At 45.1% G+C, this 18,767-nt stretch overlaps 1 protein-coding gene across 1 annotated transcript in view; it reads left to right on the forward strand.

Annotated features, from left to right (window-relative positions):
• The window catches only part of LOC148508838 (uncharacterized), a 140,163-nt gene that overhangs the window by 48,839 nt on the left and 72,557 nt on the right, over window positions 1–18,767 (forward strand). The window contains exon 2 of the mRNA XM_088443947.1: window positions 2,633–2,691. Within this exon, the coding sequence (XP_088300073.1) occupies window positions 2,633–2,691 (59 nt within the window). The remainder of the gene's footprint in view (window positions 1–2,632; window positions 2,692–18,767) is intronic.

Consider the following 18,767-nt stretch of genomic DNA (forward strand, 5'->3'; position numbering starts at 1 on the left):
AGGCTGAAAAATCAAAACAAACCCATCAGAGAGATAGCAAAAACATTAGGTGTGGCCAAATCAACTGTTTGGAACATTCTTAAAAAGAAAGAATGCATCGGAGAGCTCAGCAACACCAAAAGACCCGGAAGACCACAGAAAACAACTGTGGTAGATGACAGAAGAATTATTTCCCTGGTGAAGAAAAACCCCTTCACAACAGTTGGCCAAATCAAGAACACTCTCCAGGAGGTAAGTGTATATGTGTTAAAGTCAACAATCAAGAGAAGACTTCACAAGAGTGAATATAGAGGGTTCACCACAAGATGTAAACCATTGGTGAGCCACAAAAACGGGAAGACCAGATTAGAGTTTGCCAAACATCATCTAAAAAAGCCATTACAGTTCTGGAACAACATCCTATGGACAGATGAGACAAAGATCAACTTGTACCAGAGTGATGGGAAGAGAAGTGTATGGAGAAAGAAAGGAACTGCTCATGATCCAAAACATACCACCTCATCAGTGAAGAATGGTGGTGGTAGTGTCATGGCGTAGGCATGTATGGCTGCCAATGGAACTGGTTCCCTTGTATTTATTGATGATGTGACTGCTGACAAAAGCAGCAGAATGAATTCTGAAGTGTTTCGGGCACTATTATATGCTCATATTCAGTCAAATGCTTCAGAACTCATTGGACGGCACTTCACAGTGCAGATGGACAATGACCCGAAGCATACTGCAAAAGCAACCAAAGAGTTTTTTAAGGCTAAAATGTGGAATGTTATGCAATGGCCAAGTCAATCCCCTGACCTGAATCCGATTGAGCATGCATTTCACTTGATGAAGACAAAACTGAAGGGAAAATGCCCGAGAACAAGCAGGAACTGAAGACATTTGCAGTAGAGGCCTGGCAGAGCATCACCAGGGATGAAACCCAGCGTCTGGTGATGTCTATATGTTCCAGACTTCAGGCTGTAATTGCCTGCAAAGGATTTGCAACAAAGTATTAAAAAGTGAAAGTTTGATTTAGGATTGTTTAGTTTGTCCCATTACTTTTGGCCCCTTAAAAAGTGGGAGGCACATACAGAAACCGTTGTAATTCCTACACCGTTCACCTGATTTGGATGTAGTTACCCTCAAATTAAATCTGAAAGTCTGCAGTTAAAGCACATCTTGTATGTTTCATTTCAAAGCCAGTGTGGTAGTGAATAGAGGCCAAAATATGAAAATTCTGTCAATGTCCCAATATTTATGCACCTGAATGTAGATACATTATCAGATGGAGAGCAGACACGTTCTCCATATTTCTGTTTGTAAAATTAATATAATATTGCCATACTAACAGATTGAGAATTTCTTTACTTACTGTAGTCAGAATCCAATTAACATAGCAGCATGTTTCTGGCCTGTGGAAGGAAATCAGAGCACCTGGAAGAAACCAACAGAAATACTGGAAAATCCCATAATCTCCACACAGATAGGGCCCTGGTTGGAATCTAACCCATGACCCATGTGTTGTGAGGCAGCAATTTACCACAAATCACCAACAACACAAAATAAGTGCCTGTGTATGCACACTACAATTTCCATACACTGCCTCATAGTTCAGTGGTACAACTTGGTTCAATACACAAAATGGCTGCTCCCCTTTTGTATAGACAACACATGTACTTTTATGGCTGCTTTATGCTCTTTTGGAGCTATAACCTGTGAATCCTCATTGCTAGACACACCAACCTTTTCAGACCAGGTGGTAAATTTACTAAAGTGAGAGTTTTTATAATGGGAGATGTTGCCCATAGCATACCTCCGAACATGACCCTCTACAGGAGGGACAAAATGCTCTGGTCCTGGACTTCCCTGGTAAGAGATGGGGCTACATCGCAGTTCAAAATTCAAATAGGGGAGTCACACCAACTGCATACCTTCCAACATGACCCTCTCCAGGAGGGACACAATGCTCTGGTCCTGGACTTCCCTGGTAATTTATGATTGGTGGAGGCTCCAGGGGTGGGGCTGCAGCACAGTCCAAAATTTAAATAGGTGTGTCACACCAACTGCCAGTGAGTCCCAGCCAGTGATGTTTGGCAGCGTGTGAAATGACAGTTGGTGTGACTCCCCTATTTGAATTTTGAACTGCGCTGCAGCCCCACCTCTTACCAGGGAAGTCCAGGACCAGAGCATTGTGTCTCTCCTGGAGAGGGTCATGTTGGGAGGTATGCAACTGTCATTTCAAACACTGCCAAACATCACTGGCCGGGACTCATTGGCAGTTGGTGTGACTACCCTATTTGAATTTTGGCCCCACCTCTGGAGCCGCCACCAATCATAAATTACCAGGGAAGTCCAGGACCAAAGCATTGTTGGGAGGTATGCCCATAGCAACCAATTAGATTCTACTTAACATTTAACTAGCACCTTCTAGAAGATAATAGCTAGAATCTGATTGGTTGCTATGGGCAACATCTCCACTTCTAAAAACCTGCACTAGTAAATTGTAAATTGCTTCTAATTGTGTATGTACATACTGTATGTTATTTACTATCAGGTTAAGGAAATGAATACACATTTTTCAAATATTGAAAATTATATTTGATGTAAGAGCATGTTAATGACAGTATGTTGACTGTATGTTATATATACTTAATAGATGTGAAAAAGAAGAATTTGTTTGTCAGGGATGGGACAATTCCATCCTACATGATAACGGTAAGTCTGCTTTCCAACCATCTCTGCTATTGAACATTGCGTTTACAGTAGATTAGTGGCCTTGCTATCTTATAGGGTTTATATAACTGTTTTGAAAAATGCATTTGCTAATATCATTCCCAATGACTCAATTATTAACATAGCTGTGTGCTGAATTGATCAAGGTTTTTTTAATATGTGTAACTCTTTAAAAATGTTCTAACTGTTCAACTGCTGTCTATGAAGAGGTCTAGTCATCAGTCTAATGTTTCATGAAGACAGCTATTGCTACAATGTCATCTGTTCATTAAAAATCAATGCCAGGAATAATAAATTTAGCTGGGCTATAATACATCTTTCACAAATCACATTTTGATGCTTTTCTCCTACATCTAAAGTCTCAGAATGTACACAATAGACGGCTTGTATGAGACATTTATTCAATGATATATTTTTTATAGATTTGCAAAAGATGTTAATAAAGTAAATGGCATACACGCACAGATAGAGATGATGCTTCTCGACATTTGGGTCAAGGGCACCCAAGAGTGTAATACTGATAACTGAATATACAACCCTCTTTGTGTACTGTATATGTGTTTCGGATTCATGGCAAAACCAGCACCGGTGATATGGACTGGATGGTGTCATAAGTCTCCATTCCATATATTATAGGAGTTCTTACCCACAAATCTGGTGATACATTACAGGTGTATATAAAAAAGGAAAACATAGGGATGATTTAGAGTTGTGCACAAGTCTGTCTTGAAGGTGGATTTTGCAATTTTTTTCACTACGCATGGTCCATAGCCAATCATATGTCACTATGGGTGAATCAAGATGGGATGTATCATGCATTGCATATTGTGGGTGGGATGCATGACACATGTCACTCACAATGCGGTGCATTACACCAGTCATTGCATGCATAATGGCGTTGGTAACGCCGGTATGCATGACAATCACCACAAAGGACCACTCTGTCGGTAAGAGCGGCCCTTTACGGTGGAGTGACTTCTGGGTCTATGACCCAAAAGCCCCTCCGGCGTCCATCCGCACATGTGCTGAAGGACACACATGCCGCCGGTGCTGCTGGGAAAGAAGCCCATAGGCTTCTATGGGTAACACCATCAGGAAGATGGCGCTACACACCACAACTGTCCTGGAGTGCATTACGCTTCGGGGCTTAGTGCATAGGATATGATATGGTCATACCCGCATTTTTGTGGTTTGATCGCATTTTTCCCATTGATGCATTTCGCCCTGTATGCGATACATCCCACCATTTATTGCATGCACAGTGTTGTATGCATTATTCATTGCAAATATAAAAGCTGATAAGAGCTATCCTTTGCATCGTGAGGACTTAAAGGTTTATGACCCGAGAGTCCTACTGTGCATGCATGGCCGCCGGCATTGCCTATCGGGTATAAGCTCCAGAGCTTGATACATATGGGAAATGTAGCAAACATCCACATTTTACCCTTAGTACATCCCGTCCCCATTGTCTTAAGCATCTCAGCCACATTTTCACTTGCAGCTCGTGGAATATACCTGGGTGGAAATCGGTAGTTGAAACTTAAGGTGAGTTTGTGAGGATGTATGGTGTGTATGTAGTCGGAATAGCGGGCTATTCAGAGTTGAACGTACACAGAGATCCATCTGCTTTCACATGTATCTTTTGCATAAGATAGGTTTGGTACAAATGTTCACTGATAGTGGTGACGGCTATGGCCCTGATTCAGAGCCGGACGCTCTGACCAGAGCGCTCGCTCTGAATCAGGGCCCACCTCCATAAATATGGAGCGTCCTCCTGGACGCTCGTATAGCTGTGGGTCACCACTCACAGCATATACGAGCGTGCAGGATGATGGTCGCGATGGTCTTGACCATCGCGACCATCGCCACTGCGAGCAGAAGCCTGCAGTTGAGTTTTTCAACCGCAAGGCCCGGAGTGATTTTGGCTCTATCAGAGCCAAAATCACTCCCACTGACATCACTAGTGATGTCAGTGGGGTCGGCCTCTGACGGTAGGCGTTCCCTTGGGAACGCCTCCGTCTGGGAGGCACGCCCCCGGCATGCCCACCAAAGGGGGCGTGCTGTCAATCAACATCGACAGCACGCCCCCTTTGATCAGACACTACGAGCGAAGGAAAGTCCTTCGCTCGTCGCATCTCGCGCATGCGCACGACGGAGCTCCCTCCATCGTGCGCATGCGCAGTGCAGACCATAGTCCCACTTGCGAGCGGACAGCCGCTCGCGAGTGGGTCTGAATCAGGCCCTATGTTCACAGGCAAATACATAGTGGTGATGCAGCCTCATAGATGCATTCAGGCAAAGATTCACATTTATTTTCAGATCACACACATCCATGTGACCAACTGCAGTCAAAGGGCCTCATTTATCAACGAGTTTTATTATTCACAGCAAGTGATAAAACTTGTTGCGTATGATAAATGGTGCTCCAGCCAATCAGCTCCCAACTGTTGTTTTCCAACCAGATGACGGTTGGGAGCTGATTGGCTGGAGCACCATTATCATACGAAACAAGTTTTATCACTCGTTGTGTGAGATAAAACTCATTGGTAAATGAGGCCCAAAGGCCCTTCATACCAGTCATATATCACATGCTTATCATGTGAATCCTCCTATTCCTGGTGAGCACAGTAGCAAAGCAACAACTTGGATCTCAAGATCTATATCTAAATAATAGACAATGCAAGGTGCATGCCTACTCCATGCTTGGGAGACACCTCTGAAACCTAGAAGTGAGCCTAGACATACAGAGAGGCGTAAAAACCTCTAGTGATGTACTGTCCAAAAGTGTAAATGTCACATGAATGTCCAACCTCCCAGTCCTATAGTACCACCTCTTTCACAGAAGTGGACTTTTCATTTAAAATAATACAGTATATATTTCCACAATTTTCCCTGCTTTGTAGTTAACCTCCAGTAAGTGAAAAACAGCACTCATGCCCAATTATTTTACTAAAATTACTATGAGACTAAAGGATATAGAAGTATAAATAAAAATAATAAAACTTCATATCAAATCCACGATAATCCATTTCTACGCTGCTACCTGAATGGTACAACCCTCGCTTGTCCATATAAAAAAATACTGTTTGCAGGGAATACCTTGGCGGTAGGGTACAGTATATATAGTTTTTATTTGCTATGGATACTTATTATTTTTTCGTCCCTCAACCTTATTATAGTACATCCCTTATGTGTAAAATAAAATAAATCACTCTATCTACTATATAAAATCGAAAATTTGTCCTTCTGTCATTCTGTCCTTCTGTCTTTCTATACAAATCCACAGTTTACAAGCCAAGATCGTGAAATTTTACATATGAGCGTATTAAAACACGGTGGAGACAACTAAAAAAAATTTGAAATCGAAATTAATTACTGTTCATTTTTAATTAATTAAAAACCACAATGTTTGCATAACATTCGCCCTCTACAGGTCAGGTACGGAATTAAAAAAAGCATTTAGATTATCTAATATTTTTTCTTTTCTATCTCTACTATCTACTATATAAAAGCGAACATTTTTCCTTCTGTCTTTCTATACAAAGCCACAGTTTACAAGCCAAGATCTCTCATGGTTCTACACCTAAAACACTAAAGAAGAGTAAAAGCATTGTCCTGTTTGGTTTATTTTTAGATGCAGATTTGGACACCATTATTCCTGGGCCATCTGCAAGATCAATAATTTGATTTTATAGCATGCACTTTGCTATATACTAAGGAATTATGGAATTTTATTCTGTAGCATATAATTTAAGTCACTGAACATCATTTACTATGGCTCTCGCGTAGAGTTTACAGTACCTTTTAAATGCTGTATGAATTTATAACCACTATTAATTAGGGATGAGCGGCTTTGGTTTTCAGAGAACCGAACCCACCAGAATTTTGGGGATCCGGGGCGATCTGAGCCAAGCTCAGATCTCACTGCCTGCCCCAGATCCCTCACCCAAGGCAAAACCTCGCAATCCTGCTGATTGCGTGGTTTTGTATTGAGCCGGCTTAACGCTGATTGGCTGAGAAAGCCATCTGTCATGGCTCTCAGCCAATCAGCGTTAAGGCCATTTAATATGCACACAGGTAGCAAAAGAAAATGGCACCCTCCATCCCCCGCTACCTGACACCGCCGGCACCCCCCGCTGCCGACATCCCCCGCTGCGACACCCTCACTGGCAGCATCCCATGCTGCTGACACCACCGCTGCCGACACTGCCGGAACCCCTGCACTACTGCTCCACGTACTGAGGACACCATCAGTGACCCCCACACTGCCGACACTGCCTGAACTCCCATACTGAGGACACCAACAGCACCCCTGCACTGCCGACACTGTCAGCACACATGCACTGAGGACACTGCTGGCACCCCCCCGCTCTGCCAAAACCACCGGCACCCTGCATTGAGAACACCCCTGCACTGCCGACACAGTCACCAAACCTGCACTGAGGACACTGCTGGCACCCCCGCACTGCCGACATCGCCGGTACCCTTCACTGAGGACACTACCAGCACTGCAGCACTGCCATTCCACATACTGAGGACACCATCAGCAACCCCTGCACTGCCGACACAGCCAGCAAACCTGCATTAAAGTCACCGCTGGCACCCCTATACTGCCGACATCACTGGTACCCTTCACTGAGGACACGGCCAGCACCACAACACTGCCATTCCGTTTACTTAGGACACTGCCAGCAACCCCTGCACTGCCAAAACAGCCAGCAAACTTGCATTAAAGTCACCACTGGCATCCCCGCACTGCCGACATCGCCGGAACTTTTCACTGAGGATACTGCCAGCACCGCAGCACTGCCATCCCACGCACTGAGGACGCCGTCAGCAACCCCCGCTCTGCCGACACTGAAGACACCACCGGCACCACTGCACTGCTGACACTGTCAGCACACATGCAATGAGGACACCACTGGCACCCCTTCTTTGCCGACACCACCGGCAGCCTGCACTAAGGACACTGCCAGCACCCCCGCACTACTGCCCCATGGATTGAGGACTCCGTCAGCGACCCCACACTGCCACTACTCCCACACCAAGGGCATCCCTGCACAGCCGACACTGTCAGCACTCCTGCACTGAGGACACCGCTGGCACCCCCACTCTGCCAACACTATGCACCCAGGACACTACCAGGGCCCCCACTCTGCCAACACCACCACACTGCCAACACTGACAGTTCTTCTGCAGTGAGGATACCACTGGCACACTCGCATTGAGGACACCGCCAGCACCCCGCACTACCGACACTGCTGTCACAGTAAGTGCTCTATTGGTGTATCCAACCCACACTGTATTACACACTGTATCTGTGTTGGAACTTGGAAGCTGAACTGCCACATGTTAGTGCTGCCCACTGTGTCGCTTAGCTTAGTCAGCCAGCTAGCTGGATGCAACCTTTTGGCCTTAACTAGATAAAAAAAATTATATTGTGAGGTGGTCAAAATTGATTGGAAATGACTGGAAATAAATGTTATTGAGGTTAATAATACTGTAGGAACAAAAACAGGCCCATTTTATATGATTTTAGCTGTTTTTATGATATTTTAAGAAAAATATCCAGATCCAAAACCAAATTCGAAAAACAAAACACCAAGGAAAAAAATCCAAAACCAGATTCAGATCCAAAACCAGGAGAGATCCAGATCCAAAACCAAAACCAAAACACGAGGGTCGGCGCACATCTCTACTATTGATATTAACCCAGGCTTATTATGATTTCAGTGCCACGGTCTGCCACACGACTGTGGCTAAAATGATTGGTTCGTTTGGGCCCCCACAAAACAAGCTGGCAATTAATCTGTCCCAGCACAAATTGGCTCTACAGAGGCAAGATGTCATCCTCATACTTTGTTGATGCACGTGAAGCTAACATGCACACAAACAGAAAAATAAACACTTTTTAATGTTCACATTTTTTGGGGCACTTTGGGGGTTACACCACCCTTCAACAGACCAGCAGGCCCTTGACTTATGATGACACAGGTGCACGCTTGGCGCTGCTACTTTGTTAATGCACATGTGGCTAATGTGCACACAAACACAAAAAAAGAAAAAAAGAAAATGTTTTAATTTTTTGGGCATTTTGGGGGTTACACCACCCTTCAACAGACCAGCCGGCCCTTGACTTATGACACAGGTGCACGCTTGGCGCTGCTACATTGTTGATGCACGTTCAGCTAACGCGCACACAAACACAGAAAAAAAATCAATTTTTTTTGCACTTGGGGGGAGCACCCCTGATGGACAGAGCAACCCCTGGACAACACTACAGCACCCATTTAGGACTACAGTGACACATTAGCCACTGAAGCCCCCCCCCCCACTTCTGTCTGCACACAGCTCCTATGGACAACACAGCCTTTATTGGACAACAGCATAGCACAGCACAGCCCATTCAGCCCTTATGGATTTTGGACACAGCCCCTATGGACAACAGCAGCACCAGCACAGTAAACCCCACCCTCCCTCTTCATTGTCCACAGCCGGAGTGAAAAATGGCGCAGACGCAGGGAACTTTTATAGAATCCAAAACCCACAAGAATCTGACAGCACGAGGATGACTTTTTGCCTCGTTCTGGGAACCGAGTGTGGTGGGAAAACCCGAGCCGGACTCAGTTCCCAGCTTGGATCAGGGGGGTTCATGGGTGTTCGGATTTCTTAAATCCGATCCCGCTCATGCCTGCATATAACTAGCACTATAGTACTAAGCCCATCAATCAGAAAAGAAAAGCTTAGCCACTGTTTAATCTAATTGAATTAACATATGGATGATTAATAGAACCTGATAAGATTTCTGCTGTCTACGGCAAGAAAAGCTGCAGTGAAAATTACGCACACATAAATCCATGTTACTAGAATCGAGAGTGGTAGAGTGAATTATTCATGGAGGTAGAGAACACTAAGGGGTTAAAAGCTTCAAATGAAAAATACATTTGTGAAGGTGGAAGAGGAAAGAAGAGAAATAGAGAGAGAAATCTGATAGACGGAGGGAACACTAATGTATTGCTAGGCAACAATAATGTATTCTTTAAATGCTTTCATGATTGTACAAGTCACTTGACTTGTAGCATGCTTAGTGTTCATCCACGTGCCAAGAATTATGTTACCATGATAATCATCCAAACAAGAGACCGATGCCAATATAAGCATAATTTCTACATTGTTTGGTGGCTCTCTAACATCATACAGTACAGTACATAATATCCTCAGTTAGACATTCTGCAGGGTAAAATTAAATCCTGGCTTTGTTATGTACAATGTCACAATTTCAACAAATGACATTAATGCTTAATGTGATTATCATATTGTGCTGTCCTCTTATATTCTGGGGCTCATTTAGAGGTGGGCAGTGCATTACCCTATTTGTCCACAGTATAAAAATGTAATAAGGTATTGTATTACATACTAGCTGGAGTACCCGGCGTTGCCCGGGAGTTTAAAAATGTTTGTTGACACATCATCCTCCAACAAACCTCTCCTTATGCAGGCCTTACGAAAGGTATGACAAACTTCCCCATCCACAGTCCTAAGGTCTTCAAAGGAAGTAGGACCTGTAACGGTGTAAAGCAAACTTTGGAGATGGAAGCATTCAAAATTTTTCGGATGTACAGTGAAAACACGGCCAAGAGCTTCTGTTGCTCTGATACCAGGATGACTGTGCACTTCCTGGTTGCTGGATCACACTATGAAATGCACAGCAACTACTTCCAGTTCCTTGTGCAGCTGTTTCTGGCATCCAGGGTCTCCACGCTGTATAAACTTCATCCAATCGGTTTTACCCTTCAGGGGCTGACAAAGGAATGAACCGGAAGTAGCCTCTGCGCGTTCCATAGTGCGGTCCAGCAACCAAGGAGGTAGACAAAAAAGTTTGGTCACCACTGTTGACACCATCTAGTTGTGTAAGCTCATGCATGAGCAAGTATAAATTAAAATTTGTGCTGCAGAGCTGAGTTTTTGCATCCCAGTATAGTTGCCATCTTTATGGGCCTGATTCTAAATCAGATGCAGATAGCAATTTTTACAATATTCAGACTCATAATAAGCCTGGCTTAAAATCAATAGTAGAGATGTGCGCCGACCCTCGTGTTTTGGTTTTGGATCTGGATCTCTCCTGGTTTTGGATCTGAATCTGGTTTGGATTTTGTTTTGTTTTTCGATTTTGGTTTTGGATCTGGATTTTTTTCTTAAAATATCATAAAAACAGCTAAAATCACATAAAATGGGCCTGTTTTTGTTCCTACAGTATTATTAACCTCAATAACATTTATTTCCAGTCATTTCCAATCAATTTTGACCACCTCACAATATTATTTTTTTCATCTAGTTAAGGCCAAAAGGTTGCATCCAGCTAGCTGGCTGACTAAGATAAGTGACACAGTGGGCGGCACTAACATGTGGCAGTTCAGCTTCCAAGTTCCAACACAGATACAGTGTGTTATACAGTGTGGGTTGGATACACCAATAGAGCACTTACTGTGACTGCAGTGTCGGCAGTGTGGGGTGCTGGCGGTGTCCTCAATGCGAGTGTGCCAGTGGTGTCCTCAATGCGGAAGTACCATCAGTGTGGCGGTGTTGGCAGAGTGGGGGCCCTGGCAGTGTCCTGAGTGCATAGTGTCGGCAGAGTGGGGGTGCCAGCGGTGTCCTCAGTGCAGGAGTGCTGACAGTGTTGGCTGTGCAGGGATGCCCTTGGTGTGGGAGTAGTGGCAGTGCAGGGTCGCTGACGGAGTGCTCAGTCCGTGTGGCAGTAGTGCAGGGCTCCTGCAGTGTCCTTAGTGCAGGCTGCTGGTGGTGTCGGCAAAGCAGAGGTGCCAGCGGTGTCCTCATTGCATGTGTGCTGACAGTGTCGGCAATGCAGTGGTGCCGGTGGTGTCCTCAGTGTGGAAGTGTCGGCAGTGCAGGGTTTGCTGACGGTGGTGTGGTGCTGGCAGTGTCCTCAGTACATGGAATGGCAGTGCTGGCAGTGTCCTCAGTGAAGGGTACCAGTGATGTTGGCAGTGCGGGGGTGCCAGCGGTGACTTTAATGCAGGTTTGCTGGCTGTGTCGGCGCTGCAGGGGTTGCTGACAGTATGCTCAGCATGTGGAATGGCAGTGCTGCGGTGCTGGCAGTGACCTCAGTGAAGGGTGCCAGCGCTGTCCTCAGTGCAGATTTGCTGACTGTGTTGGCAGTGCAGGGGTGTTCACAATGCAGGGTGCCGGCGGTGTTGGCAGAGCGGGGGTGCCAGCGGTGTCCTTAGTGCATGTGTGCTGACAGTGTCGGCAGTGCAGGGGTGCTGGTGCTGTCCTCAGTGTGGGAAATCCGGCAGTGTCAGCAGTGTGGGGGTCACTGACGGTATCCACAGTACGTGGGGCAGCAGTGCAGGGGTGTCGGCAGCGGGGGATGCTGCCAGTGGGGGTGTCGGCAGTGGGGGGTGTCGGCAGCGGGGAGTGCCGGCACTTTCAGGCAGCAGGGGATGGCGGGTGCCATTTTCTTTTGCTTCCTGTGTGCATATTAAATAGCCTTAACGCTGATTGGCTGAGAGCCGTGACAGATGGCTCTTTCAGCCAATCAGCGTTAAGCCCGCTCAATACAAAACCATGCGACCCGTCAGCGGGATCACAAGGTTTTGCCTCGGGTGAGGGATCCGGGGCAGGCAGGGATCCCCGAAATTCTGGTGGGTTCGGTTCTCTGAAAACCGAACCCGCTCATCCCTAATTAATAGTGGTTATAAATTCATACAGCATTTAAAAGGTACTGTAAACTCCATGCGAGAGCCATAGTAAATGATGTTCAGTGACTTAAATTATATGCTACAGAAAAAAATTCCATAATTCCTTAGTATATAGCAAAATGCATGTTATAAAATCAAATTATTGACCTTGCAGATGGCTCAAGAAAAATGGTGTCCAAATCTGCATCTAACAATAAACCTAACAGGACAATGCTTTTATTCTTCTTTGGTGTTTTAGGTGTAGAACCATGAGAGATCTTGGCTTGTAAACTGTGGATTTGTATAGAAAGACAGAAGGACAGAAGGAAACATTTTCGCTTTTATATAGTAAATAGTAGAGATAGAAAAGAAAAAATATTAGATAAGCTAAATCCTTTTCTAATTCCGTACCTGACCTGTAGAGGGTGAATGCTATGCAGAAATTGTGTTTTTTAATTAATTAAAAATGAACAGTAATTAATTTCGATTTCAAAATTTTTTAGTTGCCTCCGCCGTGTTTTAATACGCTCATATGTAAAATTTCACGATCTTGGTTTTTAAACTGTGGATTTGTATAGAAAGACAGAAGGACAGAATGACAGCAGGACAAATTTTCGATTTTATATAGTAGATAGTGTACACAAGAGAGCTTATTGGGCAGGATGCATCAATGCTAAATATGCAGTCAGTCCTCTGAAAAGAGCAGAGTGACTCTCGAGTCCCCTCATCAGCGATCAGCTGCACGGATGTGATGTGTCACGTCATGCTGATGAGGGGACTCAGGAGTTGCTTTGCACTGTATGCAGCAGCACTGACTTTTCTCTGGCAGTCAGTGTTTGGGGGTAGTAAATGGGGAGTGGTTAGAAATATGCAGACGTGTCGGACCATTTAAATGCCAGTTCGTGGGCATGCATAAATTAGCCATTGCGTTCTCCTTTACAGCATGAGAGCTCTCTGCATGTCAGGAGAGCTGCAGTGTATGCGGTTGGTCAGATTTGACTTACATGCTGCATAACTGGCCGATGTGCGTTGATAGTACCGATGTGTGCGCTGCAGCACTTCATTGGATGGATATGAGAAGGCAGCAGTGGGCTTCCCTATGCTAGGCTATACTTTGGAAAGCATTAGCATATTTGAGCAACTGCAATCCGTGACAGAATGCTGTTGTGAATGCTTTAGCGTAAATATCGGGAATCAGGCCCATAGTCTCCATATATAACTTTAACAAAGATATAAATAGACACAGAAATAATGTGTTCAGGAAATTGTTCTGGGAGTTATTCACATATAGTATAAAGCTTTCTATATTTCACATCATATCATCCAATAAAGGATCATTGGAAAGAAACAGTACAAAAGGCAATAACTAAATAGGCATTTGTTCTCAAGAAGACTTAAAGCCGTATTCAATTTGAGCGGACCCGCGACTTTTTGCCTACTTCGTCTGTTTTGCAGGCGGAAAAGTATTGCGCGCATGCCCGCGTATCGCCGTATTCAATTTGAAAGTAGGTGAAAATGGGACCTGACGAAACTTAAACAAGCGGAAAGTACTGTCAGATTTGGGGAAATCAACCTGACACCCCCCAAAAGATGCTCTGACATGGGGGTTCCCTATAGTACCCCCCAATTTGGCTTGCTGAAGGTATTTGGTGTTTTTAAACGGGCTCAATAGCTGCTAAATAGCGTTTTTGTATAAGTTGTGCAGAATAGTATTCAGGAGTTTTTTTTGCAGAAAATAACTTATCCCAGCAAATTTGGGGGTCAGCATATTTTAAAGTTGCTAAAGTTAAGTTTAAAAAATCGTGAAAAATCCACCAGCCGCAAGCCCCTGCAATGAAAAAAACACCCGGGCATACTTGGGGATCCCCCCAGAGTCAAGTTCGCTAGTTTTTAACTTTGTCCCCCAAGATTTTTTTTTTCGCCCCCAAATTCAGTGATTTTTTTTGGTGTTCTTAAGTCTTTTTTAAAAATGTTTTGACACAGTTTACCTTTGGGGGACTGTCTGCAGGCTGCACGGGTGTTCCCACAATGTTGCACCCCAAAACCCCAATTCTGTACTCTTTTCCCGTTGCTATTCATAGGCGAAACTTTTCCGCCTATTACATTGCATTGACTCTCCGCCTAGGCGAAAAGTCTTCCAAATGGAATACGGAGTAAAGTCAAAGCGGGCGAAAATTATGTCATCGGCGAAAAGTTTCCACCAAAAACACGCGAAAACGGCTTTTCGCCTCAAATCGAATACGGGCCATAGGGGTAAATTTACTAAAGTGAGAGTTTTTAGAAATAGAGATGTTGCCCATTGCAACCAATCAGAATCTACTTAATATTCAACTAGCAACTTCTGGAAGCTAATAGCTAGAATCTGACTGGTTGCTATGGGCAACATCTCCACTTCTAAAAACTCTCATCTTAGTAAATTTACTCCTTACAGTCATCAGTGTGCTAGAACTAATGTCAATCAAATTTTTTGCATTGTCTCCTTCCACAAATGGATCAATAAGAGTGTTGCGAGCGCATAGATGCACGCAACTTTGCATATGGGCACATTTATTTCAGTGCCTGCAAACTGAAAGCAATTAAGGGCGACTTGCTTGCAACTTCCAATCAACCCCTGAGTAGTAGCACTAAGACAAACCTTTTTCCAACAGAGAGGCATAAATTTGCTTCACCAACAACTGCCAAGACTCATAGATTTGTCTTTCATTTCTGAACAGAGAGAGCTTGGAAAATGTAAGCATTACTCTATTCATGGACAGACATTCTGCCATTCCACCTCCAGCAATTTTGAGGAGGATATTACAGAAAGTAGTAAAAGAGAGGAAGACCTGGTGCTGATATACCTTGTTTGGTTGCTGTATCAAACCATTGGTATTCTCTATAACACCAGTTATCCAAGGGGCTGAAAAAACCTCTATGTTTTCCACAAGATTGCCCCTTGGGAGCAAGGGAAATGCTAAAAGCTTTTACCACTACAATGTGGATAGAACAATTTATAGGAACCGAGTGAAGGATTATTTGTCACTTGCCACAAAACCATTTATGGAAGCTTCCCTGAGACAGCATATAAAATCCTGCAATTATGCAATGTTACATGAATTCAAAATGTCGGTCACCAGTTGTGGTTTCACTGTAAAAAATGGTTTGCTTCAGTTGTGGAATTTTTCCAGAAAGGGTGGTTACGTCCACACTAAAAACATAAATTTCAGACTTAGCATTTGGCTTCCTAGATATATTTTCCGGAATCTGTATTAATCACTGCCCGATGAAATACTGACGCCGGAAGGCCGGCAGCTGAAGATCCCGACCGACGTAAGTAACACCCCTAACCCTCCCCTCTCCCCCCCTAACCCTAACCCTCCCTTAGGGGTGCATAACCCTAACATCCCCCCTAGTGCCTAACCCTAACCTCCCACCAGGGGTGCCTAAACCTAACCCCCCTCCCCACACCCTAAACCTAACCCTCCCATGGGGTGTCTAAACCTACCCTACCCCCTGTTGGTGCCTGACCCTTACACCCCTTTCCCCTAGCCTAAAACCTAACCCTCCCGGGAAGGTGCCTAACCCTAAGTCCCCCCGGGAATCCCTAATCCTAACCCTCCCCCCCACCGCTAAGCGCTCCTGACGCCCTGTTCACCTATGATTGGTATGCCGGGCACCAGGAATTCGGTGTGGGGCTGATGATAGGTTCGGTATTTAGATGCCTATAATTAGTCCCATGACGGGATTTCACAGTTGGGAAGCTGGTAGTTGGCATTTCGACTGCCGTCTTCCTAACTACATCCTTTTCTTCCCACAGGTTGTACTTACAGTTATTGCAGGGAGCTTAGTTGTCCAGGCCTATAAAGTTGGGTTATATATCAACTTCTTAAAATATCAGAAAATATTAGATAGCTGCCATTGAACTAACCTGCATCATAGCATCAGCAGCCAGAAGTTCAGAACTCTTATTAATATGCATCACTTACAGATGTGTCATGCTACATCTTTGCTCCATATGCCATGTAGCGTGCCCTGCTAGTCACACTGTGCTGTGGCGTATTGAGTCACATCATAAAGTACTGAAGCGCTGGAAAAGCCGGAGAGTGTAATACAACTTTCTAACCACCAGTTGTAGCTTTTTCCAAACTGCACTGCGCATGCGTAATAAAATACAATGCAATGTCTGTAGTACCACCCACTGATTGGCTGACTGAACCTGCATTAGATTTAAGTTGTCAAAGATTGTACTGAATTTTAGGTTTCCTGCTAGGAATCCTAACTTGTACTCCTCCTAAGAATGTGAAGGGGTTATCCCAAGGATAAAATACAGATGTGTCCTTCTATGCCCCTATCCTTTTTGTGCCATATGGTGTGAGATGGCTGCGAGTTTGCAGTTCTGTGTACTTTTTCATGAGTTTGTTACATTTTCCTCAATTTTGCAACTTAGTTTGCATATACTGTGCTAGTACTTGAGATTAGAGATAAGTGGTTCTGAATGATTGGAATCCGAACACACTTGAACTTTTGGCATTTGAGATAATCCGAGCTGCGGCTCGGGTCTTCCATTTGGAGTCAAAATGTCATCCTCGCGGCGTTGGAGTCTCGTGGGTTTTGGATTCTATATAAAGTGTCACGGATGGGACCTGGCCCATTTCCTTGTCAGGCACACTGCTCTGTGCTATGCTGTACTCTGCTGCATAGGCTGAGCTGTTTCCAGACTCAGTAACAAGGCTGTGCTGCTATTACTCAATGTGTATAGGGGGTGCAGGCTGCTGTATGCTGCACTGTACTCTGCTGTATTTATGGCAGTGCTGTGTCCAGACTCACAAGTGTCTGTGCTGCTCTTAGTCAATGTGTATATGGGGTGCCTGCTGCCAGGGGTGGATTGGGATGCAAAGCCAGCCCGGGAAATTTTTGGAAGCAGCCCTAATGGGACAGGCTCAGTTGAGAGGACGGGGTATGGTGAGGGGACAGGGTACTCCCTCATTATAGTACCTGATTCTAAATTGGATGCAGTTGCAGCTACTACTAACCCCTTGCATGATGCACAGTGATAAATACAGTGAAACACCAATACAGATACAGTCAAGAGTGCCACACCATTTTTAGGCTTAGGGGGAGGGTTAGGGGCTAGGCACTAGGGGGAGGGTTAGGGGCTAGGCACTAGCAGGAGGGTTAGGGGCTAGGCACTAGGGGAGGGTTAGGGGCTAGGCACTAAGGCACTAGGGGGAGGGTTAGGGGCTAGGCACTAAGGGGAGGGTTAGGGGCTAGGCACTAAGGGGAGGGTTATTGTCTAGGCACTAGGGGGACGGTTAGGGCCTAGGCACTAGGGGGAGGGTTAGGGCCTAGGCACTAGGGGGAGGGTTAGGTGCTAGGCACCAGGGGGAGGGTTAGGGTTAGGTACTGAGGGAAAAGGGTTAGGGTTAGGGCACAGGGATGGGGAGGTTAGCTTTAGGAACCAGGAGCGGAGTCTGGATTTTGACTGCCGGGATCCCGAGTGGTGGCATTCCATATATATATATATAATAGCAAATGGATGAGTGGCACTCTAAACGTAGTAAAGTCCCCATAGTAATGCCCCTGTAGTAGTCCCCATATGGAAATGACCCCATAGTAATGCCCCTGCAGTGCCCATATGGTAATACCCCATTAGTAATGCCCTTGTAGCGCCCATATGGTAATACCCTATTAATAATGCCCCTGTAGTGCCCTTATAGTAATGCCCCCTGTAGTGCCCTTATAGTAATGCCCCCTGTAGTGCCCTTATAGTAATGCCCCTGTAGTGCCCATATGGTAATACCCTATTAATAATGCCCCTGTAGTGCCCTTATAGTAATGCCCCCTTTAGTCCCCTTATTGTAATGCCCACTGGAGTGCCCTTATTGTAATGCCCCTGGAGTGCCCTTATAGTGATGCCCCCTGGAGTGCCCTTATAGTAATGCCCCCTGGAGTGCCCTTAAAGTGAAGCCCCCTGGAGTGCCCTTATAGCAATGCCCCCTGGAGTGCCCTTATAGTGATGCCCCCTGGAGTGCCCTTATAGCAATGCCCCCTGGAGTGCCCTTATAGCCGCTGACACAAAAAAAAAAACTTACCTTAAACCCGCTCCTGCGTCCTCCGCCCTCTGGTCCGCCAGGCTGCTCCTCGGAACCATGGAAGAGACGGTCATGACGTCTCTCCCATAGTGCCTGTGGGGAGAGCCGGAAGCTGGAGGAGAACTATACCGTAGTGCTCTTTTTTCACATGCTTATATACGCCCTGTGGCTCCACGCAGTCTGAATTGAGCTGCAACATCAAAAAAATCAAAACCACTAAGACAGTAGAACAAACTGTGCATTCAGAACAGAAATGTCACAAATCCCTGAGGAGAGTCTAAGTGTGTCC

Source organism: Taudactylus pleione, unplaced genomic scaffold (genome assembly GCF_031769625.1).
Source record: "Taudactylus pleione unplaced genomic scaffold, aTauple2 ptg000341l, whole genome shotgun sequence".
Taxonomy (NCBI): domain Eukaryota; kingdom Metazoa; phylum Chordata; class Amphibia; order Anura; family Myobatrachidae; genus Taudactylus; species Taudactylus pleione.